The sequence below is a fragment of the Balaenoptera ricei genome, chromosome 1, assembly GCF_028023285.1.
Source record: "Balaenoptera ricei isolate mBalRic1 chromosome 1, mBalRic1.hap2, whole genome shotgun sequence".
In the NCBI taxonomy this organism is placed as follows: Eukaryota; Metazoa; Chordata; class Mammalia; order Artiodactyla; family Balaenopteridae; genus Balaenoptera; species Balaenoptera ricei.
This window is the reverse complement of record NC_082639.1, coordinates 4,317,778-4,343,006: the sequence shown is the minus strand read 5'-3', so window position 1 is coordinate 4,343,006 and position 25,229 is coordinate 4,317,778. Positions and strand designations below refer to the sequence as shown.

The window sequence follows — 25,229 nt, the reverse complement described above, 5'->3', positions numbered from 1 at the left end:
TAGTTAGCACGTGTTCTGAAATTCATCCCACGTGGGCACCCAGGAGAGTGTCCCAGGGAGCGAGAGTCAGGGAAGCTATAGCGATGGGCCTGCAGCTCTCCCCTGGGGAAAAGCCTCCTCCCGGTGAATGTGGGGCATGATGTGGCCCCTGGAATGTCAAGGCCACTCCTTGCGGGGGCTCCACAGGGGTGGGGGGAGGGGCCGAGGGTAGGGCGGCAGACGGGCTCTGGGTCTCTGGGTCCTGGGTCTCTGGGTCGGGCAGGGGCAGATGACAGATGACAGCACCTCATCCGGGAACCTCCTGCTGCCTTCGATCTTTGACGAGGCTCAGTTTGGGCTGGCCGTGGATTTGAAGATAAGTGCTCCGTAAATGTTAGTACAGTGGCTGCTGGGTGAGGCAGAGGTGGTGACTATCAACGACTGAAGTTGGGAAGTGCCGGCGGTGTCCCGACACCCAGAGGGAGCTCATTAGTTGGCAGGTGTGTTATGAGCCACCTGTGACTGATGACGGCTGAGAAGCTGACAGATTTGGAAGATGAACTTACAGGAGTGATTCAGGGTCGTCCTGTAATAATGTCATCGCTCACTTGCTGCTCTGCTTCGTGGTGGGAACCTCCAGGACTGGCTGTGTGTCAGGAGCAGGTTGGCCGAGGGAGGGGGTCCCACGTGGGAGCACCTCTGAACTGCCACAGAGAACAGGAGGCCGGGAAGCGGGTCCCTTGGGGCCGAGGGAGGCTGTGTGTTCTGCCCGGGTGGCCTTCCCTTGCTGGAGCAGACAGCCCAGCTCTGAGGGGCTTAGGCGGTAAAAGGGGTCTGTTGGATCAGCAGCCCTAAGAGTTGAGAGGCAAGGGGACTTCCAGCTAGGGGGACCCAGTGGTGTCATCCAAGGCCCTGTTTCTTTGCCTTTGGAGGGTCAGCTTTGGGTTCAGGCCAGGCACCCTCGTGGCTGGGAATGTGTGTAGCAGGAGTGCAGGGCTTCGTGGACACCCCCTGCCCCATCCAGCAGGAGGGAAAGCTGGCTTGTGTCCTAGCTGTCCACACAGGAGAACCAGAGGTGCCCCTGCCTGGACCGGTTGAGTCACATGCCCACCTGGATCAGTGACTGTGGCCTGGGATGGCATGTGCTGATTGGTGGAATGGATCAGTGGGTGGGGCTGGCGCAGCTCAGGGCTGCCTGGAGCAAATGGGAAATTGGGGTGAGGGCCCTGTTCCAAGTACCTGTGCTAACTCCCTCCCTCCCGTGAGGCAGGCGCTGTTATCCCCATTTTACAGATGGGGAAACTGAGGCATAGGGAGGTGAAGTAGCTTGTCACTCTCACTGCTAGTATGTGGCAGAGCCAGGACTGGAGCCTGCATCTGTCCAGCAGGTTCCAATCTCATAGCCAGCACCACCGCCCACCCCTCCCTTCCCAGCCATCCAGGGTCTGCTTTTGTGACCTGACGCCTGGGCTGGCTGTCTGTGTGCCCTTGGGAACTCGCGCACCTCCCTGGGCTTCAGTGCCCCATCTGGAGAGTGAAGCAGGAGCCGAGGGACCCTCTCTGGGCTCTGCCCCGAGCTGGGCCACTGCCCTGACCAGGGCACACCTTCCTGGTCCCAGAACCCGCAGTGGCCTGTCCTTTCACGAGGTCCAAGTGTGACTGTACTAGGTGATTTCCTGGGGCGGACAGAGTGAGTCCTGTTATTATTCCTGCCCTGGCTTCCCTCCAAACCCCCACATTAACCCCCCAGGCGTGTGGCCCGCACCCCATCATGAGCTGGCATCTGGGCCATTCCCACTGATCAAGGGGCTGGCGGCCTGAGATGCTGTAGGATGTTTTCAGTAGTGGGTGAGAACTGCTTTTGTTAAGTTGCTGACATAATCCCCCTGCTTTTCCGAGGCACCCTGGGTGGGGCCCTGGTGGGGGGTGCAGGGTAGAAGGACCCCCACCTCTCATTCCACCTCCGGCCCGTGTGTCTGTAGGAACCCAAGTCCTCGGGGCAGCTCATGGCCGAGTGGGGCCTGGACGACGTGGATTACCTGTTCTCGGAGGCCGACTATCACACGCTGACCAACTACAAGGCCTTCAGCCAGTTCCTCAGGTGGGCCTCGGGGCCACCATGGCTGGGCATCCACGGAGACTGCCCTCGAGGCCTGCCTCCCCCGGGGGCACCAAGTGGGGCGGCCAGAGGGACAGGGCCCCGGGCTCCTGGGGTGGGCTGCCAGGCTGACCTTGACCCTGGGCAGAGCTGGCAGGAGGGGCAGGACCCTTCCATCTCAACAGGTGGTCCTGCTTTCCCTCGCTGGTCCTACCCCCAGGGATGGCGACCCCAGTCATTCCCAGGGGTCTTAAGCCCCCGTGGCCACACTCAGCTCTAAAAGAAATGGGACTGGCCCCCCAGGGTCCTGCTGCTGTAGGCCCCTGCCTCCAGCCCCTCGGGTCTTACAGGGTCTGAAAACCCAATTAGAAGATCACCCGCCACGTAAACAGGGTATCAGGAGCCTTGGGGGTGGACTGCTGTCTCTGTCTTGGTCCTCTTCCCTGCCCTCCTTTCTGCCCGGTTTTCCCAGTTTGCTGCATATCCCAGGTGTGGGACCTGGGAGAAGAAGGGTGGGCCCTGTCGGGGGTCACATGGGGGTCTCATCCCCTCCATGGGGCTGTCCTCACCCTCCTGCCTCTCCCCCCACGCAGGCCACTCATCGCCAAGAAGAACCCGAAGATCCCCATGTCCAAAATGATGACCGTCCTGGGCGCCAAGTGGCGGGAGTTCAGCGCCAACAACCCCTTTAAGGGCAGCTCGGCGGCGGCAGCCGCAGCGGCAGTGGCCGCAGCCGTGGAGACAGTCACCATCGCACCTCCGCTGGCCATCAGCCCCCAGCAGGCACCCCAGCCTGTGCCTGTCCGCAAGGCCAAGACCAAGGAGGGCAAGGGTAAGGCTGCACCCAGTCCTGCTGGCAGAGGGCCCCCAGGCCCTACAGTCCGGGACAGCCGGGCCGGTCTCTGTCAAGGACCCAGTGCCTTGGTTGACCTTGGACCCACCCACCCTTCCTCAGCTGTGTTGTGGCATCTGTCCTGCCTCTCTCTTGGGGCTGGTGGTGAAGTGGAGGAGGTGGTGGGCTCAGAGCTTTGGGAGTTTCCCCAGGCGTGGAGGAGGGGACAGAGGTGTGGCCCGTGCTGCTGGGAGTTAGGGGGCTCCTGGGTTTGAGGCTGCACCATTCCCAGGGGGAAGGGGTCCCACGGTGACCCGTGGATCGCTCTCTTCTGAGCACCCGGCCCTCGGGGTAATGGATGTACATGGGCGTGGACGGGGCCGCTTTCCCAGGGAGGCCAGGAAGGAGGTCCAGATACAAAATCAGACTCTGTGGTGGTGTCTGGGTGGGGAGAATAGGGACAGCAGAGGCTCTCTGCAACTTGAAGTTCTAGGGGAGGGACCTTTCTTCCCCAGATGGAGGATTTATGGCCTCACTGGGAGTAGGGACATTGATCTCCCCGGGGCTCTGAGTGATGGTGTCGCCTGCAGCTCATCTTCCTGGGTGCCCTGACCTGGTTTTTTTTTTTTTTTTTGGCTGCGTTGGGTCTTCGTTGCTGCGTGCGGGCTTTCTCTCGTTGCGGCGAGCGGGGGCTACTCTTCGTTGCGGTGTGCGGGCTTCTCGTTGCAGTGGCTTCTCTTGTTGTGGAGCACGGGCTCTAGGTGCGCGGGCTTCAGTTGTTGTGGCACGCGGGCTCAGTAGTTGTGGCGCGTGGGCTCTAGAGCGCAGGCTCAGTAGTTGTGGCGCACAGCTTTAGTGGCTCCGTGGCACGTGGGATCTTCCCGGACCAGGGATCGAACCCGTGTCCCCTGCATTGGCAGGCGGATTCTTAACCACTGCGCCACCAAGGAAGTCCCCTGACCTGGATTTTGATGGGGGGGCAGAGTGGACACTGGGGACCCCTTGTTTCCGCCCTAAGGAGCTTTGGTTTCTGGGATGATGCCTCCCTTTACCAGGTCCCACAGGGGCCCCGGGGGGTGAGTGACGCGGGCTTTAGAGACTGCTCCCGCTCAACTCCCTCGCTGTCTGCCCAGCCAGCCTTCTTTCTCATTTCCTCTCGGGCTCCAGCTGCTGAGCTATCGATTCCCTGAGCTGCCTAGTCAGAGCCTGAAAAATTGAAATAGATTTTCCGTGGCGCCACTGAGGTTACAGCTGGGCTCCCAGACCCAGCTCGGTGTGTGTGATGTGGGTGGCGGAGGGCCTGGGGCGAGGCCACCTGCCTTCAGGCCCCCACTTTCCCTGCTCGGCCTGGTGGGAGAGGCTGCTGGGGGGTCATTACTCCCCAGGTGACTAATTGTCCTGTGACCAGTTCCATAAAAACAGCCTCACCCCTGCTGGCCACCTGGGAGCCAGCATTTCCTGGGGATGATTGGCAGAGGTGGGGGCGGTCTTGAGTGGTGCCGGTGTCGGGTATGGCAGGCAACCCGGAGGCTGGCTGCTGGGGAAAGGGCTTCCTGCCCTAGCACATCCCTCCAGGGCCTAGGTACGGTCCGCAGGAGGGTGGGTGTGCCCTAAGTGGCCCTGGGGGCTGGGGGCTCCACTGGGGACAGCTCCTTTCGGGGAGAGGGCTGGGACAGGGCTGTTCTCAAGATGGCAGTGCAGCGGCCCGAGCGGGGACTGGGCCGGCTTGTTCTCTGGCTTCCCCTTCTGCTGTGCAGCTTTAGCGAGGACGTCCCCTTTCTGAGCCTCAGTCTTCTCACCTGAGAAGGGGCAACGGCAGAAACCATCCTTTCCTTAAAGCGGGTTCTCACGAGGCCGAGTGAAAGCACGGCGGCGAGTGAGTGAGCCGTGGCGGGCGCTGGTTATTCCACCCGTGCTTTTCAGGGCCTGGAGTGAGGAAGAAGATCAAAGGCTCCAAGGATGTGAAGAAAAAGGGCAAAGGGAGAAAGGTGGCCGGGCTCAAGTTCCGCTTCGGAGGGGTTGGCAGCAAGAGGAAGAAAGGCTCCTCGGTGAGTGTGAGTGTGAGTGTGTGTGTGCGTGCGTGTGTGTGTAACAGGCAAAGGCTGGGTGACGTGGAAAGCAGGGCTATCAGTTTATTCTCCTGAACCAGGCAGGGGGCAGGTCTTGTACACACCATCCCCCTGCCCCCGCCCCGGACTCTCCCATTCTACATTCAGGCCTGCTGGGCCTGTTTCTCCACCTGACTGGTGAGGGGCTCAGCCTGGATCCTTCCAAGGGCCCCTGTAGCTTGGACTCTGGGTGGGTAGCTCTCCTGCCCACCTTGCTGAGCTGGGGGCTCAGTCCCGGCTCCTTCCGCCCCAGCTGCCTCTCCAGCTGGGCAGCAGGCGGGAGAGTCCTGGGGGGCGCCTGGACGCCCAGATGTGCTGGGAGGGCAGGCCCCAGGAAGGTGGCATGTAGGCAGGATAGGGCTGGGCTGGAGCCCTTCCAGGGCCAGCTCTGTCACCAGGTTTGGAATGACCCTAAGTCCGTGTCTGAGCCTTTGAGCCCTCTTTCTCCGGGGGTGGAGGCATTCACCCCACTCCTGCCCCTACAGGGCACCTGTTTGCCTCACCTGACCCAGCCCTGCAGAGGGGCAGAGATGGAAGCCATCTCTTTGTGCCTTCGTAGGGGCAAGTGAAAGGTCTCAAGTTTAGCTGCTGTGGAGGGGAGCACGGGGCAGCAGGCATGGTCCAGCCCGGAGCTGGTGGTCCAGCTCAGCTTAGCTCTTGAGCACATACTAATGTGCTAGGTCCTCTGCTCCACCACGGTGGGTCCTGCTCTGGAGCTACTCACAGTCTGGAAGGGTTTGGGCATGTGCACTGGGAGAGAGCCAATGACAGGCAGATGGGACACGTCGGACCTGGCACAAGGCTGTGCAACAGGTCTCATTAGGGAGAGATCTGGGAAGGCTCCTTGGGGGAGGTGTCCTTAGGGCTTCCCCTTGAGGGATGTGTAGGAGTTTGGCAGGGTGGAGGGCAGGGCCTGGGAGAGTTCTGGAGGTGGAGAGTGTGGGGAGGGTCTGAGGGCTGGAGAGCAGGGCTTGGGGAGGGTGGAAGGCCATCAGGCTGGACCGGTGGGCTGAGGGTTTTCTAGCTGGGTGGAGGGACGAGATGAGCCAGAGATAGACGGCACTGTGCCTCTGGAGCCTCCACTGTGCCCTGCCCCACCCCCGCCCCAGGCCTGCGAAGCCTGGAGATGAGCCCCCAGGGCTGGCTCTGGGCTCACAGGGCCCTCCCCTGCACCCACAGAGCGAGGAGGAGGAGCGGGAGGAGTCGGACTTCGACAGCGCCAGCATCCACAGCTCCTCCGTGCGCTCTGAGTGTTCTGCCCTGCTGGGGAGGAAGAGCAAGAGGAGGCGCCAGAAGAAGAGAAGTAAGACTCCTGTCTGCAGGGTTCCCGTGGCCACCACGGTGGATGTGGGCGTGCAGAGCCCCCTCGGGGAGCGGAGAAGGGCACCCTCAGGCCTCGGCAGGCAGCTTCCCTGTGCTTCCTCAGCCACCCTGGCCTCTGTGGTTAGGAGAGGGGCTCCTGTCCAAGTGAGTCTGCATACGTTAGGGACCCGTGATGTGAGCCACCCCAGGGCATTTGCACTGGCAGAGGGGGGGCACAGGAGATGGAGTTGCTTCTTAACCTCATCCACCCTCTACCCATGTATCCCCTCACCTCCATTCCCCTACCCATCCTCGTTCCCTCTCTCCATCCTCGTTCCCTCTCTCCATCCTCGTTCCCTCTCTCCATCCTCGTTCCCTCCCTCCCTTGCCTTTATTCATCCAGCCATTCATCTTTCTGTGCATTCACCCATCTTTCTTCTTTCCTTTCTCCTCCCTCCTTCCCTTCCTTCTTTCCTTTTATCCATCTCTTCACCCCTTTGCTCTTTCAGTCATCCTGTTGACCCTGTCTGTCCATCCACCATCCAGCATCTATCGAGTGCCTAGTATGTGCCAGGGCAGCCTGGCGTGGAGATTGCTTGTGCACTGGGAGTGGGAACAAGGCCCTCCATGACTGCCTCTGCCCCCTCCCCAGTTGATGACGGTGACGGCTATGAGACGGACCACCAGGACTACTGTGAGGTGTGCCAGCAGGGTGGGGAGATCATCCTGTGCGACACCTGCCCGAGGGCCTACCACCTCGTCTGCCTGGACCCAGAGCTGGAGAAAGCTCCCGAGGGCAAGTGGAGCTGTCCCCACTGCGTAAGCCCTTGGCAGACGCGCGCCGGGGCGGGGATTTTGTCTGTGCCTGGCTTCCGGACTCCTGCACGGTCTTCTGGGGCAGAACATGGGGAAGTGCGAGCCGGAGGGAGGGAGTCGCTCCCTGGTGGAGGGGGGGGTCCTGGTCCAGGGTGCCTCCACCTGGACTCCCCCCCTCCAGGAGAAGGAGGGGATCCAGTGGGAGCCGAAGGACGACGACGACGACGAGGAGGAGGGCGGCTGCGAGGAGGAGGAGGACGACCACATGGAGTTCTGCCGCGTGTGCAAGGACGGCGGCGAGCTGCTCTGCTGCGACGCCTGCCCCTCCTCCTACCACCTGCACTGCCTCAACCCGCCGCTGCCCGAGATCCCAAACGGTGAATGGCTCTGCCCGCGCTGTACTGTGAGTGTTACGCCGGCCCCGCGCCGAACGCCCCACCCCCGGCAAGGCCCCGCCCATCATGACCAGGCCCCTCCCCCGGCAAGGCTCTGCGCACAAAGGTCACACCCACCGAGGCCCCGCCCCAGCAGGCCCTGTCCACCAAGGCCCCGGCCTCCGCCGGCCCAGGCTACGCCCACCACGCCCATCGCCATGCTGCTCCAGGCCTCACCTACGAAGGCCCCGCCTGGCTCTCCGCCTACCAAGGCCTCTACCCGCCCCTTCCCATCCAGGACACGCCCCACGAGTACCCGCCCGCGTCCCCCCCCCCCGCCCCACCCCCCGTCCCCGCCGGGGCTCAGTCAAGCCCCTCCCATCCGCCCCGAGTCCCGCCCACCGCCTCACCCAGGCCAGCTCTGCTTCGCAATCCCCTTCACACTTTCTGGAAACAGCCGCTATGGGAAGAGAAAAGCGGTGGTGATAATCCCACCACCGCCTACCATAGCCACTGTTTACTGGGCATCCCTCTAACGCTTACTGAGTTTTCCAGCACCAGGCCTTTTGTTATTCCCATTTTTAGATGAGAAAACTGAGGCTCGGAGAGGTAAAGTGACTTGCCCAAGGCCACACAAGGCTGAACTGTCCACTCAGACTCAGCCTGGACCTGGCTCTTGTCCCAGGGCTGGGGGTGGAGAGAGGGTAGGAGGCCTCTGGGGCTGGGGCCTCAGGTTCTGCGGGGAGAGGAGAGCACCCTCCGTCCCTCCCCCCAATTCACTGTAGGCGTTTGAAGGCCACCATGCTCCGAGTTGTCCCCAGCCCACCCCCAGTGCTGGGTCCCCCACCCTCTGGATCCTGGGCTGTGCCGTGCCAGCCCTCGGTTACCTGTGTGCATATGGGCTTCCGTTATGCGTGTGTATGTGTGTGTGCACGCGTGTGTGTGCAGACCTGTATCGCCTCATCAGCGTGCACGGCATGGGTGGTCTCCTGAGGACAGAGTGGTGTCTTGGAGTCACCGTGGTGCTGTCTGACTTGGAGCAGTACAGCTTGTTGGAGGGAGCCTCGGGGTGGGGCCCTGCAGCTAAGCCCTGAACTTGGGAACCCTCCTCTGTCCACAGTGTCCCCCACTGAAGGGCAAAGTCCAACGGATCCTGCATTGGAGGTGGACAGAGCCCCCAGCCCCCTTCATGGTGGGACTGCCGGGGTCCGACGTAGAGCCTGGCGTTCCACCACCCAAGCCCCTAGAGGGCATCCCGGAGAGAGAGTTCTTTGTCAAGTGGGCTGGGCTCTCCTACTGGCACTGCTCCTGGGTGAAGGAGCTACAGGTGAGGCACCTGGGCAGGTGCGGCTGTGCTCAGGACCTAAACGCCCTGGCCAGCTCCCTGAGTGAGGGGCATTGTTGGGAGTTGGGGAGGGGGAGGCGGAAGGTGAGGACTGTCCTGCTTGGGACCCAGGCTGGGGGCTGGGGGAGCTGGGTTGGGGGACATGGGGGGTCACGGCCCATGTCCCTCCTGTAACCTCTGTCCCCTTCGCGAGCAGCTGGAGCTCTACCACACGGTGATGTATCGCAACTACCAAAGAAAGAACGACATGGATGAGCCACCGCCCTTTGACTACGGCTCTGGCGATGAGGATGGCAAGAGCGAGAAGAGGAAGAACAAGGACCCCCTCTACGCCAAGATGGAGGAGCGCTTCTACCGCTACGGCATCAAGCCCGAGTGGATGGTGATCCACCGCATCCTGAACCACAGGTGTGTGCTCGGCGGGTGGGGCCCTGAGCCTCGCTGGAGGTGGGTGCCTGCAGGTCTGGGACACGCCGGCCCCTTCAGCCTGCTAAATGGGCTCAGGACCACGTGTGGGTGTGGTAGGGGAAGGGGCCCCACTGTCGGCGATTTGACTGTCCAGCTGGAGGGGTCCTCATGCACCTGGGTGCATGGATGCACGCATGTTTACACTTGCATATGCATGCATGTCCCTCTCGTGGTAGGAGAGCAGCTCCTAAGTCATATGTCTAAAGGGGCAACTTGACGAACGGCCAGTGGAAGTTGTAGATGGGACACTTGGGGGGTCGGGACCCTTGTGCTCCTGGGTGTCTGCTGACGTCAGTGCTTGATACCTGCCGGAAGGTCCTGGGGACCAGGGTGGGCCTGAGCTGTGGGCTGAGAACATGCTTGCTGCTCCTTTATAACACGGCTAACACCACTGAGCGCCATCTACCGAGAGGTAGGCGTTTTATTTCCGCCTTCGTGTTTATGGATGCCAGCACGGTTAAGTCACTTGCCCAGAGTCACACAGCCAAGAGGCAGGGGTGCTGGGATTGAAACCCATGCTTTTCTGACGGCAGGACTTGCTTTCTTAGCCACTGTTCCAAACCCCAGTGCCCCTGCAACAGCTCTTTGTTGAGCAGTGTGAAATTGCCCAGGTGACAGTGGTCAGAGGCTGCAGAGGCCAGACGCAGAGACCAAGGCAGGAGCCCTCCCGGACTCCAAGAGTTTGGCTTTGGTTTGGTGGGGAGGTGGGAGCTCTTGCTCATTCTTTTTTTTTTTTTTTAAATTAATTAATTGATTAATTTTATTTATTGTTGGCTGCATGGGGTCTTTGTTGTTGCGCGTGGGCTTTCTCTAGTTGCTGTGAGCGGGGGCTGCTCTTCGTTGTGGTGCGCAGGCTTCTCATTGCGGTGGCTTCTCTTGTTGCGGAGCACGGGCTCTAGGTGCGCGGGCTTCAGTAGTTGTGGCACACGGGCTCAGTAGTTGTGGCGCACGGGCTTAGTTGCTCCGTGGCAGGTGGGATCTTCCCGGACCAGGGCTCGAACCTGTGTCCCCTGCGTTGGCAGGCGGATTCTTAACCACTGCGCCACTAGGGAAGTCCCTCTTGCTCATTCTTGAGCTCGGGCGCTTGAGAACCGGCGGTGGCTGATAGGTGGGCTTAGGGTGGGGCCCATGGAGGCTCTGCCTCGGGGGGACTTGGGATCCAGCAGACCACAGGCGTCCCGAAGGCAGGAGTTGGGTAGAGCAGAGTTTAAGAACCTGATCCTGTCACTCGGATTTCAACCCTGGCTCCCATTTTCCGGGCTCTGTGAAATGGGATAATGAGAGTACCCACCCCACAGGGCTGCCGCGGGGGTTCAAGGAGTGTGCCAGCGCCTGGTAGCATGGCCGTCAGGAAGATGGGCCAGGGGAATTTGAAAAAGTACCCCCTTGACTATGAAATGCCTCCTCTTCCCATCCCCAGCCCTCACTGTGACCTGAGCTCCCCGTTGAACTGATCCACAATTTTTTACCTTTGTTAAATTGCATGTTCAAAACAAAAGTGGCAAGTTTTCTCCCTGCCTTCAAAGCGGGGTAGGTGAATTTCCTCCAGTTGTATTACCTGAATGGAGTCTGAGAAATAACCAATCATTTATTGAAAAAAAAAAAAAAATCCATCGGTTTCCATGGTGACTGGGGATTGGTCTCTCTGTCCGTGGCCCCCAGGCTAGCTGTGGCACCCCCGGCCCTGCAGCGCTGCCCCGGCTCGGTTGCCCAGTGCACTCAGGTTGGGTGGGAGGCCCCAGGACCCTCCCAGGAGCCATATTCAAGCTGCAGTGCAAGGTGCTTCTCTGCAACAACCCCTCTGGGCTGCTGGCTGGGCCATCAGGTCCCTGTGTCCCCGGGGGTCTTTGGGAGAGGGCATCCCACCTGCAAGAATTACATTCGTTTCTACTTTGCAGGGATTGGCCCCAGACCGGGATGGGCACCCCTCCAGTCCTTGGGAGGTTTTTTCTTTTTTTCTTTTTGGCCACTCCGTGTGGCATGCGGGATCTTAGTTCCCCGACCAGGGATGGAACCCGTGCCCCCTGCAGTGGAAGCTCGGAGTCTTAACCACTGGACCGCCAGGGAAGTCCCTCTTTGGGAGTTTTTAAGCGAGAAAACAAAGGTCTGTGGTCAGGGGAGAACCATCTGACTCAGAAATCGAGAATTCTGGGGGAATCCTCATGACTGAATGGGATTCACGGCCACCGAGGATGGAGGATGCTGGTTCTGTGCTCCCCCATTAGCGTGGCCTCCCAGATGTCCCTCTGCTCTGCCACTCGACCCGTGCCCTCCTCCCTCCCTCTCCCTCTCTGTGTGGCCTCGGCCAAGCTGCCTCACCTCTCTGGAGTCCCTGCCTGGTGCTGCCCTCCTGGCTGGGGCTCCCAGGGGACCGCGGGGGTGAGAGGCTTTGCATCCTGTGAGGTGCCCTCCGTGGACTCTTGCCCGGGTGACCCGCCCTCCTCCACCTGTTTACCGTGTTGCAGCTTCGACAAAAAGGGGGATGTGCATTACCTGATCAAGTGGAAAGACCTGCCCTACGACCAGTGCACCTGGGAGATTGACGACATTGACATCCCCTACTACGACAACCTGAAGCAGGCCTACTGGGGCCACAGGTGGGCCACGGTGGGGCCCCTGGGCGGGGCCTCCCGCCCCCCACCGGCCTGAGCTCTGCTCTCATCATCCCGTGCTCCCTCCCAGGGAGCTGATGCTGGGGGAGGACGCCAGGCTGCCCAAGAGGCTGGTCAAGAAGGGCAAGAAGCTGAAGGACGACAAACAGGAGAAGCCCCCGGACACGCCCATTGTGGATGTGAGCGGGGAGGGGGCCCCGGGGTGGGGTTGCCAGGGCCTCCACCTAGGCTTGGCCGTGGAGGAGGGTATGGTCTCCGGAGGTCTCTGGAGAACTCGTACTGCGGGTCTATGCACACGGGGCCGCACCTGTGCAGGAGGGGGCTCTGCGGCTCAGTCAGGGACAAGGGTGACAGGACCCAGCCCTTCCCCGCAGGGGAGGGCTCACACCCTGGAGTCTGGGTCCCCCAGCCTCATGCAGAGCGGCAGCTCCTGGGGGACAGAGCGATTTGAAGGGTGGGTCACCAGTGCACAGACTGTGGAGCAGATAGTCTCTACTCAGCGCAGCTCACGAAATTGCATTCCTTTCGTTGAGCTAATTCCAAGCACTTAAATCAAAAAGTGTGTCTCTTACCTCAGGAACATAACTGCTGATTTGCTAATTACACACCATTCTTATCTGTTAACGGGGAGGAGACCCACAACTTGCCCCGGAGCTTTGATCCCATCTGGGAGTGGAAGGTTGACTATTATTCATTTAGCAAACTTCTCTGGGGTGTCTGCTAGCACCTGGCCCTGGGCTGGCCCTGGGGGAACAAGGCTCTGCCCCCTGTTTCACGAAGTGCTCATCTTCCAAGGGCCCATGGCAGGTACACACAGCAATGGGAGTTCAGCTTGAGACTGGGGGATGCCAGGGAAAGGTGAATGGGTCTGATACATTAGGAGGACTTCATGGGGGCGGTGGCCCCGAGCTGCAGGATAAAAGGTGATGTTCGGGATCAGGCACCCTGGGCATGCATCCAACAAATGTTGCCTAAGTGCTCACTGTGTCCTGGTCACTGTATGGGACTCAGAGGAACAGGTCACCAGTATGGTGACCGCAAGCTGAGCTTAAAGTCAGAGAATCCAACACTTGGGAAACTGCCCTGATAGGAGAAGTATAGGGTCGACAAGGGAGGACTTGGTGGGAACACCTAAGCCAGGCCAGGAGTCAGGGAGGACTTCCTGGAGGAAGAGGCATTCCAGCTGTGACCTGAAGGATGAATAAGTTAGCAGGGATGAGAGGAGTGGGAAGAGTACTCCAGTCATAAGGAACTGCGTGTGCAAAGGCCTGGGGGGTGGGCCCTGGTGGCCCAGGATCCAGAGTACGTCTGAACCTCTGCCTCCTTGCAGCCCACGGTCAAGTTTGACAAGCAGCCGTGGTACATCGACTCCACGGGCGGCACACTGCACCCGTACCAGCTGGAGGGCCTTAACTGGCTGCGCTTTTCCTGGGCCCAGGGCACCGACACCATCCTGGCCGATGAGATGGGTCTGGGCAAGACAGTGCAGACCATCGTCTTCCTCTACTCCCTGTACAAGGAGGTTTGAGGCCCAGGCTGGGCGGCTGGGGAGGGGTAGCCGGTGCTGGCTGTGGGCCAGCAGCCTCAGCGCGTCGTCTCCCTCCCCAGGGCCACTCCAAGGGGCCCTACCTGGTCAGTGCGCCCCTGTCCACCATCATCAACTGGGAACGTGAGTTTGAGATGTGGGCGCCCGACTTCTACGTGGTCACCTACACGGGGGACAAGGAGAGCCGCTCTGTGATCCGGGAGAACGAATTTTCGTTTGAGGACAACGCCATTCGGAGTGGGAAGAAGGTGTTCCGGATGAAGGTGAGCACTCCTCACCCCGGGGACCCTGCACAGGCGCCCAGTCTGCCCTGGGGGCCGCAGGGGCCCTGCAGTCCATCTGGGGTCTCTTCTTTTGGGCCCTGGTGGAGGCAGTGGCTGGCACAGAGCTTCTCTTGAGGCAGAGTTACCTGCTGTATCCATGTCCTTCCTGGGGCAAAGAACCATAAACGGGGTGGCGGTGGGGCTGAAAACAGCAACAGAATTTATCGTCTCACCATTCTGGAGGCCAGGAGTTCGAGATCCAGCTGTCGGCAGGGTCCTGCTCCCTCTGAAGCTCTGGGGGAGGACCCTTCCGCCCCTCTTCCAGCATCTGGTGGCTGCAGGCGTTCCTTGGTTTGCAGCTGTATCACTTGGGTTTCTACCTCTGTTGTCAGGTGGCCGTCTCCCCTGTGTGTCTGTGTCTCCTTCTCTTATAAAGACACCCACCCTAATCCAGGATGACCTCATTTTAACTAATTACAACTGCAGAGACCCTAGCTCCAAAAAAGGTCATATTCTGATGTTTTGGGTGGACCTGGATCTTGAGGGGACACGATTCAACCCAGTCCACCAGCTGTGTGACCTCTGGCAAGTCACTTAGCCTCTCTGTGCTTCAGAATCTTCTCAGCAAAATGGAGATAACAGACCCAGTCTAGAGTTGTGGAGGGTTGAACGAATAGGCACTAGGCAGGGCCGCTCAGACTTCCCTGTGCCCCCGGGTCAGCAGGGGTCTTGTTGAAGGGCAGGTTCTGATCCAGCAGCTCTGGGGTGGGGTCTGACAGAGTCCCGGATGATGTGCACGCTTCTGGTTCTCAGGCTGCACTCTGAGAATCGAGGACACAAAGCAGTACTTCCTGCGCCTGGCACGCGGGGGCACTCAGGCAGTCTTGGCGCTCTCACGCGCTACCTGCAGTGCTGGGGGCTGGCGGATCACCTCCAGCCTCCCCAGGGTTCCTCACCTCGGCTTTTCTCCATCGTCTGGGGATAGTCGTGGCCCCAGGAGATGCTCAGTAACTATTTGTGTGGGTTTGTTTTTTTTGGCTGCGCCGCGCGGCTTGTGGGAATCTTAGTTCCCCGACCAGAGATTGAACCCCGGGCTATGGCAGTGAAAGCGCTGAGTCCTAACTACTGAACCGCCAGGGAGTTCTCAATAACTATTTGTTGAATGAGGGAATGACTCAGTGATTCCAGAGGGATGGGCCTGTGGGCCTATCAGTCACAGAAACGACTTCTGAGCTCACCCTGGGGTCCTGCGATGGGCTGGGTGCTTTGCTGACTCAGCTTTTTAATTTATTTTATTTTTTAAAATTGTGGGAAAATACACATAACTTAAAGTTTGTCATCTTAACCATTTTTACAAGTACAGTTTGTGGACATCAAGTACATTTATGCTGTTATGCAGCCATCACTCCCATCATCTCCAGAGCTCCTCATCTTGTAAAACTGAAACTCTGTCCCCATTAAACACTAACTTCCACCAGCCCCTGGCAACCTCCTACTTTTGGTCTCTGAATTTGATTATTCTTGGTACTTCATGTAAGTGGAATCGTACAGTATTTGTCCTTTTGTGTCTGGCTCATTTCACTCAACACGTTGTAGCATGTGTCAGGATTTCTTTCCTTTTTAAGACTGGATAACATTCCATCATGTGAATAGACTACCTTTTGTTTATCCATTCATCTGCCCATGGACACTTGAGTGTTTCTACCTTTTGGTTCTTGTGAATAATGCTATGAACATAGGTGTGCAGAAATATTCATTCAAGTCCCTCCTTTCACTTCTTCTGGGTCTATACCCAGAATTGGAATTGCTGGATCGCATGGCAATTCTATGTGTAATTTTTTTTGTTTGTTTGTTTTTGTTTTTATATTATTTTAAAAAAATTTTATTGGAGTATAGTTGATTTACAATGTTGTCTTAGTTTCAGGTGTACAGTAAAGTGAATCAGTTATACATATACATATATCCATTCTTTCTTAGATTATTTTCCCATATAGGTCATTGCAGAGTATTGAGTAGAGTTCCCTGTGCCATACAGTAGGTCCTTATTAGTTATCTATTTCATATATAGTAGTGTGTATATGTCAATCCCAATCTCCCAATTTATCCCTCCCCCTGTTTTTCCCCGTAACCATAAGTCTGTTTTCTACATCTGTGACTCTGTTTCTCTCTTGTAAAAAAGTTAATTTGTACCATTTTTTTAGATTCCACATATAAGCGATATCATATGATATTTGTCTTTGTCTGACTTACTTCACTCAGTATGACAATTTCTAGGTCTATCCATGTTGCTGCAAATGGCATTGTTTCATTCTTTTTTATGGCTGAGTAATATTCCATTGTATATATGTACCACATCTTCTTTATCCATTCCTCTGTTGATGGAAACTTACATTGTTTCCATGTCTTGGCTATTGTAAATAGTGCTGCAGTGAACATTGGGGTGCGTGTATCTTTTCGAATTATGGTTTTCTTCGGATATATGCCCAGGAGTGGGATTGCTGGATCATATGGTAGCTCTATTTTTAGTTTTTTAAGGAATCTCCATACCGTTCTCCATAATATGTGTAATTTTTCGAGGAACAGACTTGCCCTTTTAATTCTTGTGGCATTCCTCCTATAGACAGTATTGCTCCCTTTTTACAGGTGAGGAGACTGAGGCTTGGGGAGGTTAATTACCTTGACCAAGGTCTAGCTCAAAAGAGCAGGGCTGGTGCACACCCAGGTGTCGCCTACAGGCTCCCCTCTGCCTCTCTCAGCCCTTCCCCGCTCTCTTGGGGAAGGTGCTCTGGGCCTCAGCTGACCCCTTCGCTCAGTGGCCTGTGTCTTCCTCTCAGTCCCAGGGCTCCCTGGGCTCTCTGGGGGTCCTGTCCACACTCCTCCTCGCCCCTTCGTCTCTGGAGACCTTGATCTGCTGCTCTCCCAGCTCTCCTCCCAAACGCCTCCCTTTCCCTCCAGAAAGAAGTGCAGATCAAATTCCACGTCCTGCTCACCTCCTACGAGCTCATCACCATTGACCAGGCCATCCTGGGCTCCATCGAGTGGGCCTGCCTTGTGGTGGATGAGGCCCACCGGCTCAAGAACAACCAGTCCAAGGTAGGAAGTGCTGACTGCTGGCTCCGGTGCTTCCTGGATGGGCCGGCTGCCTGGTGCCCCCTGACAGGCCCCCTGTCCCCCCTCCCCAAGTTCTTTAGGGTCTTGAACAGCTACAAGATCGATTACAAGCTGCTGCTGACGGGAACCCCCCTTCAGAACAACCTGGAGGAGCTCTTCCACCTCCTCAATTTCCTGACTCCAGAGAGGTTCAAGTGAGTCAGGGGGGCCGGCCGGGGAGGTGGGGTGGGGGGCAGCCAGGGAAGAGGGGTCAATGCCCGTCCCGGCTCTGGGGCTGCTTGCTGGACCTCAGTTTCCTCACCAGTAACATGGGAGTGTTAGCAGTGCGCTGACCCATGCCGAGCCCCTGGGAAACATCCGCTGCTGCTAATCCTGCGGTTTTTCCTCGGCTCTGCCCCTGAAGACCCCGGGGGTCCTCCTGGGCTCCTGTCCCTTCCCCACACCCCGGGCCCATTCCTGTCCCTCCACAAAGATCGAAGTGACCACATGGGGGGCAGCGATGGGAGGCAGAAGGCTGGGGTGGTGGTGGTGGAGACGGGGGTGAAGACAGAGCCCCGGCCTTCTTGTCTTCATCTGACCCCTCAGTTTCCTACTCAGGGGATTCAGGGAGGAGAATGCTGATTCTGGAATCAGGAGATGTAGATTCGAGGGCAGGCTGGACTGTATAGCCTTGGGCACCCATCAGCCTCAGTTTCCTTATCTGTGATATGGCTAAGAGTCCTAGAGACTGCATGTCCAGGACAGCTTTGAGGACAGGAAGGCATCCTGTGTGGCTGAGACAGCCGCGATGGGTGGGGGTGACACAGGCTTAGACAGAGACTGGAAGGACACCTAGGGCAGGGCCAGGGCTCCGTGGCCCACCAGCCAGCCTGCCCTGTGACAGGCCTGCCCTGTGACCCTCTGGCAGGTGGCCAGGGGCTGGCTGGCCCACTCCCCCACCCCAATCCTGGTTCCCTTTGCAGAGGGCTTTGGCCTGCTCCAGGCTCTCATCCCAGCTTTTTCTTGCAGCAACCTGGAGGGCTTCCTGGAGGAGTTTGCCGACATCTCCAAGGAAGACCAGATCAAGAAGCTGCATGACCTTCTGGGGCCGCACATGCTAAGGCGGCTCAAGGCTGATGTATTCAAGAACATGCCGGCCAAGACCGAGCTGATTGTCCGCGTGGAACTGAGCCAGATGCAGAAGTGAGCAGCCTGCCCCGTGTCCCCTGGGCTTGTCTTCTAGATCAGAAGGGCCTGACCTGGCCTTCCTGGGCTGCTGCCCCGGGTGGGTGGGAGGGCCTTTCAGCCCCGCCCAGGCCTCAACTCACCTTTTGCACACACTTCCTTCTTGGGGCCTCTTAGATTTCAGTGACCAGGGTTGGGGCTGCCTGGGTTCTTGCACTGTCCCCGAGCAACTTGCTGGGCAGCGCCAGGCCTGTGGCTTCACCTCTCGGGGCTCCCCTTGGTCTTTCTGTAACCGGTACTTGGGCAGCAGCCCCCAGGCTCCCCGCAGAGCAGAGTGCCCTCTCGGAGGCTGGTGTGGCCAGGTGTATCCAGCTTGCCTTTCCCTCTTCCTCTGGCAGGAAGTACTACAAGTTCATCCTCACGCGGAACTTCGAGGCGCTGAACTCCAAGGGGGGTGGGAACCAGGTGTCACTGCTCAACATCATGATGGACCTGAAGAAGTGTTGCAACCACCCTTACCTCTTCCCCGTGGCCGCTGTGGTAGGTCCCCATGGCTGCCACTGTGGCCGCCGTGATAGGTGCCCTTGACCACCATGGTGAGTGCCTGAGGCTGCTGTGGAAGGGGCCTGAGGCCGTGGTAGGTGCATGTGGCTGTGCTGTGGTGGGTTTTCTGTGGCTCTCGTGGCAAGCAGCTGTGGCCATCATGGTGCCCCTGGCTGCTGGGGCAGGTGCTCAGGCCCTCAGCTGCCAGTCCTCCCTGAGAATGATTTGGAGGTGATATGGGTCCCCACTGTGCCAGAAGTATCTGAAAACCTACCTCTGTCCACTGCTCAGCCAGGCCCTCTCCTTCTCTGGACCCCTTCTCGTGACCATAAAGTAATGGGGGGCATCGGGGCACCACAGAATCCCCTCCAGCCTCAGCGTCAGGGGACCCCAGGCCAGGATTCCGAGGGGTGACCTGGCAGTCGGGGAGGCCTGGGTGGGGCCCCCAGGTGATCTGATGTGCAGCCCTGGCTGAGAGACTGGACCCCCAGTCAGACCCCCGGCTCCAGTCCTGTGGTCTCGGGACAGTCAGTGGTCCTCTTGGGGCCCCAGGTTTATCCTCTACGAAATGGGGACAATAACAGCAGCCCCCTGAAAGGGTGAGGACCAGACCAGGAAGTCCACGTCAGTGCCCTCGGAGAGAGCCCGGAACAGCAGTGCTCACTGAAGTCACGGCTATTCTGGTTCTAATTTACACCTTCCCCCTTCCCCCATCCCTGCCCCGAAACAAGGAGGCCAGTGCAGAGTTAGGCGTGGAGGCCGTACTGTGGGTGACCTAGACTCAGGCAGCCCCAGGCTGATCTCACCGTGGTGGCCCAGCAGAGGCCTTTGGGCTAAGGTTCTGCCCAGCTGGGGGGCCGGGTTGGCCTTGCCTGGATGTGCCCTGCAGGGACTGCAGAGGCCAGGCCACACTCCCGCTGGGACGGCCGGCTTGGCTCAAGACTGTGTCATCCTTCCGTCCACTGGTGCCTGTGGTCTTGGTGGAGTGCCAGCAGGGGGAGATGGAGGGCAGGGCCGGCAAGTCTGAGCCCTGCCTGGGGGACACGGCGCTGGGAGCATCCGTGTGACCTGCCCACACGCCCTGCAGAGCCTGGCCTGACCCGGGCTTGGGCTCGGTGCTCCACCCACTGTTGGGCCCTTGTCCACTCTCTGGGGCCACTGGTGCAGAGTCAGAGAGGAGGGGGGAGCCCCCAATGCCCCACCTTCTGCTGTGTCCACAGGAGGCCCCTGTCCTGCCCAATGGCTCCTATGATGGCAGCTCTCTGGTCAAGTCGTCAGGGAAGCTCATGCTGCTGCAGAAGATGCTCAAGAAACTGCGGGACGAAGGGCACCGTGTGCTTATCTTCTCCCAGGTGAGCTGCCCCCAGGTGGCTGCTGGCCTCCCTGCCTTCCCTAGCCCAACCCCACACCTGCAGAGGGCGTCCTGCCCCCACTAGCTGAGGGCACAACCTGCCAGCAGCCCTCTGGGCCCGATGCCATCCCCACGTGGGTTGTGTGTCAAAAGTCGCTCCTCTGGGCCCTGGTGTGATGCAGCCAAGGAGAGCTGGTTGGGTGCCAAGTTCACGGTGCTCAGGGCATGTTGGTGGGGAGGACCAAGGTCCACCCCACCACCTGCTCCTCCTGGAGCTTCTGTCCAGGCTGGGATGACAGCCCTCTCCTCTCACCCTTGCAGCCCAGCTTCTCATGAAGGTGGGGCCCTGTGGTGGGGGCAGCTTGGGGTGGGGTGTGTGTCCCTCTTTCTAGCTTGATCCTGAAATTGCACTTGCAGCATCACTTTTTGGGCGGTCAGAGGCAAAGCTGTCCAGCCCCAGGGATTTGTTTGTCTGTGCGCTTCCTTTATCCTTTTGCATCTGTCATATGTGCGGCTCTGTGCTAGGCATGGGGGTCCAGCTCTTGTCCTCAAGACCCTCATAGTCTAGTGTGGGAGATGGAGGTTAGAGACAGTTATCCAACCCCAAGGTCATCTCTGTGATAAGGGTCAGGGATGGCCCTAGGGGCCTGGTGTGAGAAACGTTCCACGGTGGTGTGACTGAGCCAGAGACTAGGATGTGGGTCCTCTGTGTGCAACAGTCCACATGTAACAGCTGCTCCTGCCTGCAAGGCCCTGATCCCACCCTGGGCCTGCAGCAGGCTGAGGAATCTGGGGAAAGCTGACCAAGCCTGTGACTGTGGGCTGAGCTGGAAACTGGATCCAGAATCCCCCAGCCCCCTGCCAACGTAAGACATGCTTCTGGGCTGAGGCCCCAAGGGACCAAGTAGAGGGAACTGCACAACTTCTAGAAGTGTACACAGAGAGAAAGTGACAGCGATGGAGCCCTGCCAGCCAAAATAAGCCTGAAAACCCCAATTCCGAAACTCATGAAAACGTTCAGTGAGACATTGAATGAGACATCCCACAAAATAGTAAGCAGAATCCAAGTGGAAGGAACAATAGAATAGCCTGAAAAGAGTTCAAGTAAACACATTTAGGAACCTCAAAAATACCAGAAGTGACACTCATAAATCAAGAAGAAATCGATTAAGCACAAGCAGCAAGAAATGAAATAAAACTAGCTGGATAGGAAAAGGATCTGCATGAAATGGAAAACAAAACATTTCAACAGATTGGATAAACTCTCAACACTGTTGAAGAGAATGGTGGTGAATGGGAACCTGGCATTGAGGAATTTCCCCAGAATGCAGCAGAGAGAGACAAAGATAAAACTGAGAAATTACATGGAGAATGCCATGAGAGGCTCTGGTAATTGTGTACTAGGAGTTGCAGAAGAAGAAATAGAGAAAATGGCAAAGAAGTCAGACTTAATGAGAGTTTGCAGATAGACATGGAGAAAGATGTGAGGTCTCAGGTCTGAAGTGCACTCTGGAGTACCAAGCAAGATAAATATAGTAAGTCCCCTACATATGAACGAGTTCCATTCTGAGAGCATGTTCATTAAGTCCAATTTGTTCGAAAGCCCAACAAAGTTAGCTTAGGTACCCAACTAACACAATCGGCTATATAGTACTGTACTGTAACAGGTTTATAAGACTTTTCACACAAATAACATAAAAAACAAACAAACAAAAAATAAGGAAAACATTTTAAATCTTACAGTACAGTACCTTGAAAAGTACAACAGTACCAGCTACATCACTGCTGCTTTTACGCTTGCTTCCAGACATCCTGGGCTTGAAATAAAGATACTGTACTACTGTACTCTATACAGTACTGTACAGTAAAGTACACAAAAGCACAACCACTTGTAGAGGATGCATGCGTATGACAATGTACGCCAGACACATGCACTAACTTATGTGATTGGACATGCGAATGCACGTTTGTATCTTTGAAGGTTCACAACTTGAAGGTTTGTATGTAGGGGACTTACTGTATAAATAAAGGAAGCCCTAGGCACATCATGGGGAAAATGCCACACTTCAGACCTAGTATCTACAAAGGAATGACAATCAGACTCTCCTCAGATTTCACATCAGCAACAATAGGTGGCAGAAGACAACTGCAAAACCTTCAATACACTGCGGGAAAATGGTGACTGATAATTTTATATCCAGCCAAACTATCTCTCCAGATTGATTATGGGAGGAATATGGGAGCTCAGAAGGGACTGCTTTTCTCTTCTCATAGGAAAGGGTGAAATCTGGGAAGACATCACAGAGGAGGTGCTGTTTGAGTTTCCTAGGCGGTAAGGGGGTGGGAAGAGAGTTCAGGTAATTTGGGATGGTTGGAGAGTATGAAGGAAGCATTGGGAAATGAAGCCCAGATGGGCTGGGCACCAATCCTGCAAGCCTGGAATGCCAAGGTGAGGATTTGGGGCTTTATCCTGTGAGGAGAGAGCAGGGAGGCGCGTGCTTAGAGCCGTGTCTTAGGCAGATGGCTGTGGGGCTGGTGTGGGGGATGGAGTGGCTCCGGGGGTTGAGGTTGGAGGCTGCATTCTTCAGAGAATGGCCCTGCATCAGGTCTGCCTGGGTCCCACCTGTCTCCCCACTCAGCAGGCTGTTCTGTCCTCTCCCCCACCTGTCATGGGGTCCCTGCTCTGCGGCAGTGCCTCAGGCATACCATGTCCCCTGCAGATGACCAAGATGCTGGACCTCCTGGAGGACTTCCTGGAGTATGAGGGCTACAAATATGAGCGGATTGATGGTGGCATCACCGGGGGCCTCCGGCAAGAGGCGATTGACAGATTCAACGGTACCCCCGCCCCACCCCATCCCGGGGCCCCGTCTGCCTCTCCTCCTACGCTAGGCTCTTAGCCAGACCACCCAACTCATGGTCAGGGTAGCTGCTCCTCAAACGGCCGAAGAAAGCAGACCAGTCCTTAGGTCCTAATAGCTGGTAAAAGGGATTCATTCCGTGGAACTTTCCAGGGGCCTGCTGGGGTGCAAGAAGCCAGTAGATAACACTTGCTCAGAGCTGAGAAACAGACAAGGAGGAAGGCAGAAGGGGAGGAAAATCCCTCTGTTACTAAATGAAGCCGGTGCTGAGGGTCTGGCCAGCACCTGTGGGCTTCTGGTATGGACACCAGCTAAACCTCCAGTTATAAGCAGGGCCGAATGGGGCCTGTCCCCGGAACACAGGCTGCGGGGAGGGCCAGAGCTGAGCAGCGCTCCCTTAGAGGAAGGACAGAGGGAAGGGCAGGGCCACACAGGCCCAAACTTCCAACCTGCTCTCTTGCTTGCCTGGGAAGGAGAGGTGAGGGGGGCAGGCCAGGAGCTGGCTCTGGAGTGGAGGAAACCTCTGGAGGGGGAAGTGGTCCAGCACCTCTTTAGTGGCAGGTTTGCAGCAAGTGCTGATGAGCTCTCTTTCCCTGGGGCTTGTGGCTGCATCCCGCCTTCCACCCTCAGAACAGGGCTGGGGTCCCACGGCTCCAAAACCCAAAGCAGCGACTCCTGTGCAGTTTCAGCATCTAGATGCGGCCCCAGCACACGTCTGAGTGGGAAGCATCAGGAGTATCGGACACCTGTTTGCAGCTCGAGTAGGTGCCGTGGTCAGTCCCAGGTCACTCAGGGAAGGGCCCTGATGGGCCTCAAAACCAGCTGTCCTGCCACAGTGGGCACTGACCAGAGGGTCGGCCTGGGTCCTGGAGCTGTGACCCTGAGTGTTCCTTGGCTGCTCTGACAGCATCACGGGCAGGGGAGCTGTGAGGGCGGGAAGGACCGAGTTCTCCAGGGCTCCCTGGGGCCTGACCCTCAGGGGCTCTGCCCTTATTTGCTGGCTGTTTGCAGTTTCTTCTTTGCCCGCCTGGGCTTTGAAAATTGGTTCCTTCTCATTCTGGCTCCATCCTGTTGGCTCAGGGCTCAGAGCTGGGGGATCCATGGGGCTCAGGTGGGCTGCTCTGTCCCCCCGCCCGGGGCCCCAGGCCTCCTGCGGCTTCCCTGAGCACATTTCAGGCCATTGTTGCCTGTGATGGGGTCACAGTTCTAGCCCTCCCTGCCCCGATCTCCCCTCCAGCTCTCCTGTCTGCCATCCACCTGTCCCCACCCCTACCCCTCTGGGTGTGCCCCTCACTCACCCCGCTGGACGCCCACCTCTCTTCCTCAGCCCCTGGGGCCCAGCAGTTCTGCTTCCTCCTCTCGACCCGGGCAGGTGGCCTGGGCATCAACCTGGCCACGGCGGACACGGTCATCATCTACGACTCAGACTGGAACCCGCACAATGACATCCAGGTGTGTGGCCCTGACACCAGAACCTTCTCAGAGGGCCCCTCGCTGACCCTGGCTCTGTGGGCTTTCCCTCCCTCCCCCCACAGACTGTCTCAGGGCTTTACCTCTCCCTGGACCCGCCTCGTGGAGTCCCAGCCCCAAGAGGGACCTGGGAGGTGAGCCCCTCCAGCTCCTTTATTGTACAAAAGAGGAAACAGCCCAGGGAGGGCAGGGGATGTGTCCAAGAACACGCAGCGATCTGTGTGACCATGACCCCTCGTCTGTCCCATCAGTCTTAGGGTCAAGGCCGTGGAGTGGGGCAGGATGAGGGGGTCCTGGGACCCAGAGGGGGCCAGTTTGGGAGGAACAGGAAAATAGAGTTTAGGGGACAAGGCCTGTGGAGGTGGGGAGAGGAAGAGATGGAGGCGGGGGCAATGGGGCTGATGAGGAAGGATGGGAGGGTTGGGGGGCAGGGGTGGTGGGAGTAGAGACACACTCTGCTGTCCATGGCCACCCCTCTCGGGGCAGGGCCGGGCACGCACACACTTTACACTCTTGGGGCGCACACACAAACTCATGTCTCATGCACACGTGTGTGCACCCGTGCACAGTCACCCCCACAGATCTAATCACACCGGATCACGTCACGCGGACACCTCACGCGCAAATCCCCGGGCATGTCCTCATAGCACAGCCTGTCCTCGCAGGGTGGCTGTGCATCCCACTAGTGGCCACTCCCGGGGAGCTGCAGCCCCCGTCTCGGCATGAGCACCGTCAGAGCCCCGTGTGGCTTCATTACGTCAGGCACACTGGCCACACTGCCGCTCACACCGCTGCCTTGCACACCTGCAGTCACCCCGAGTTCCGTCTGCACAGGCGCCCCGGCCCACAGGAGGCCACACGGGACGCGAGCACGGCTGCCCTGGTGCACACACGTCTCCGCGGGCGGTCAGGCAGCTGGTTCCACGCAGAGCGCGCTCAGGAGCCCACGTGCATGCCTCCCCCCGCCCTCCGGTGCCTGGCCCTGA

General features: G+C 58.2%; 1 protein-coding gene across 3 annotated transcripts in view; it reads left to right on the top strand.

Moving 5' to 3' along the window:
• CHD5 (chromodomain helicase DNA binding protein 5) overlaps positions 1 to 25,229 on the top strand; it is a 65,530-nt gene that overhangs the window by 18,396 nt on the left and 21,905 nt on the right. For 2 of the 3 annotated variants that reach the window (XM_059906295.1, XM_059906196.1), the window contains exons 4-22: positions 1,962 to 2,080; positions 2,671 to 2,909; positions 4,833 to 4,957; positions 6,197 to 6,320; positions 6,972 to 7,138; positions 7,317 to 7,538; positions 8,630 to 8,836; positions 9,051 to 9,262; positions 11,788 to 11,919; positions 12,005 to 12,113; positions 13,265 to 13,456; positions 13,543 to 13,743; positions 16,699 to 16,836; positions 16,927 to 17,048; positions 17,863 to 18,036; positions 18,417 to 18,558; positions 19,782 to 19,913; positions 22,633 to 22,750; positions 24,101 to 24,225. In XM_059906295.1, the coding sequence (XP_059762278.1) occupies positions 1,962 to 2,080; positions 2,671 to 2,909; positions 4,833 to 4,957; positions 6,197 to 6,320; positions 6,972 to 7,138; positions 7,317 to 7,538; positions 8,630 to 8,836; positions 9,051 to 9,262; positions 11,788 to 11,919; positions 12,005 to 12,113; positions 13,265 to 13,456; positions 13,543 to 13,743; positions 16,699 to 16,836; positions 16,927 to 17,048; positions 17,863 to 18,036; positions 18,417 to 18,558; positions 19,782 to 19,913; positions 22,633 to 22,750; positions 24,101 to 24,225 (3,000 nt within the window). Of the gene's footprint in view, positions 1 to 1,961; positions 2,081 to 2,670; positions 2,910 to 4,832; positions 4,958 to 6,196; positions 6,321 to 6,971; positions 7,139 to 7,316; positions 7,539 to 8,629; positions 8,837 to 9,050; positions 9,263 to 11,787; positions 11,920 to 12,004; positions 12,114 to 13,264; positions 13,457 to 13,542; positions 13,744 to 16,698; positions 16,837 to 16,926; positions 17,049 to 17,862; positions 18,037 to 18,416; positions 18,559 to 19,781; positions 19,914 to 22,632; positions 22,751 to 24,100; positions 24,226 to 25,229 lie in introns of those variants that run through there. The other variant, XM_059906353.1, reaches the window with a different exon arrangement.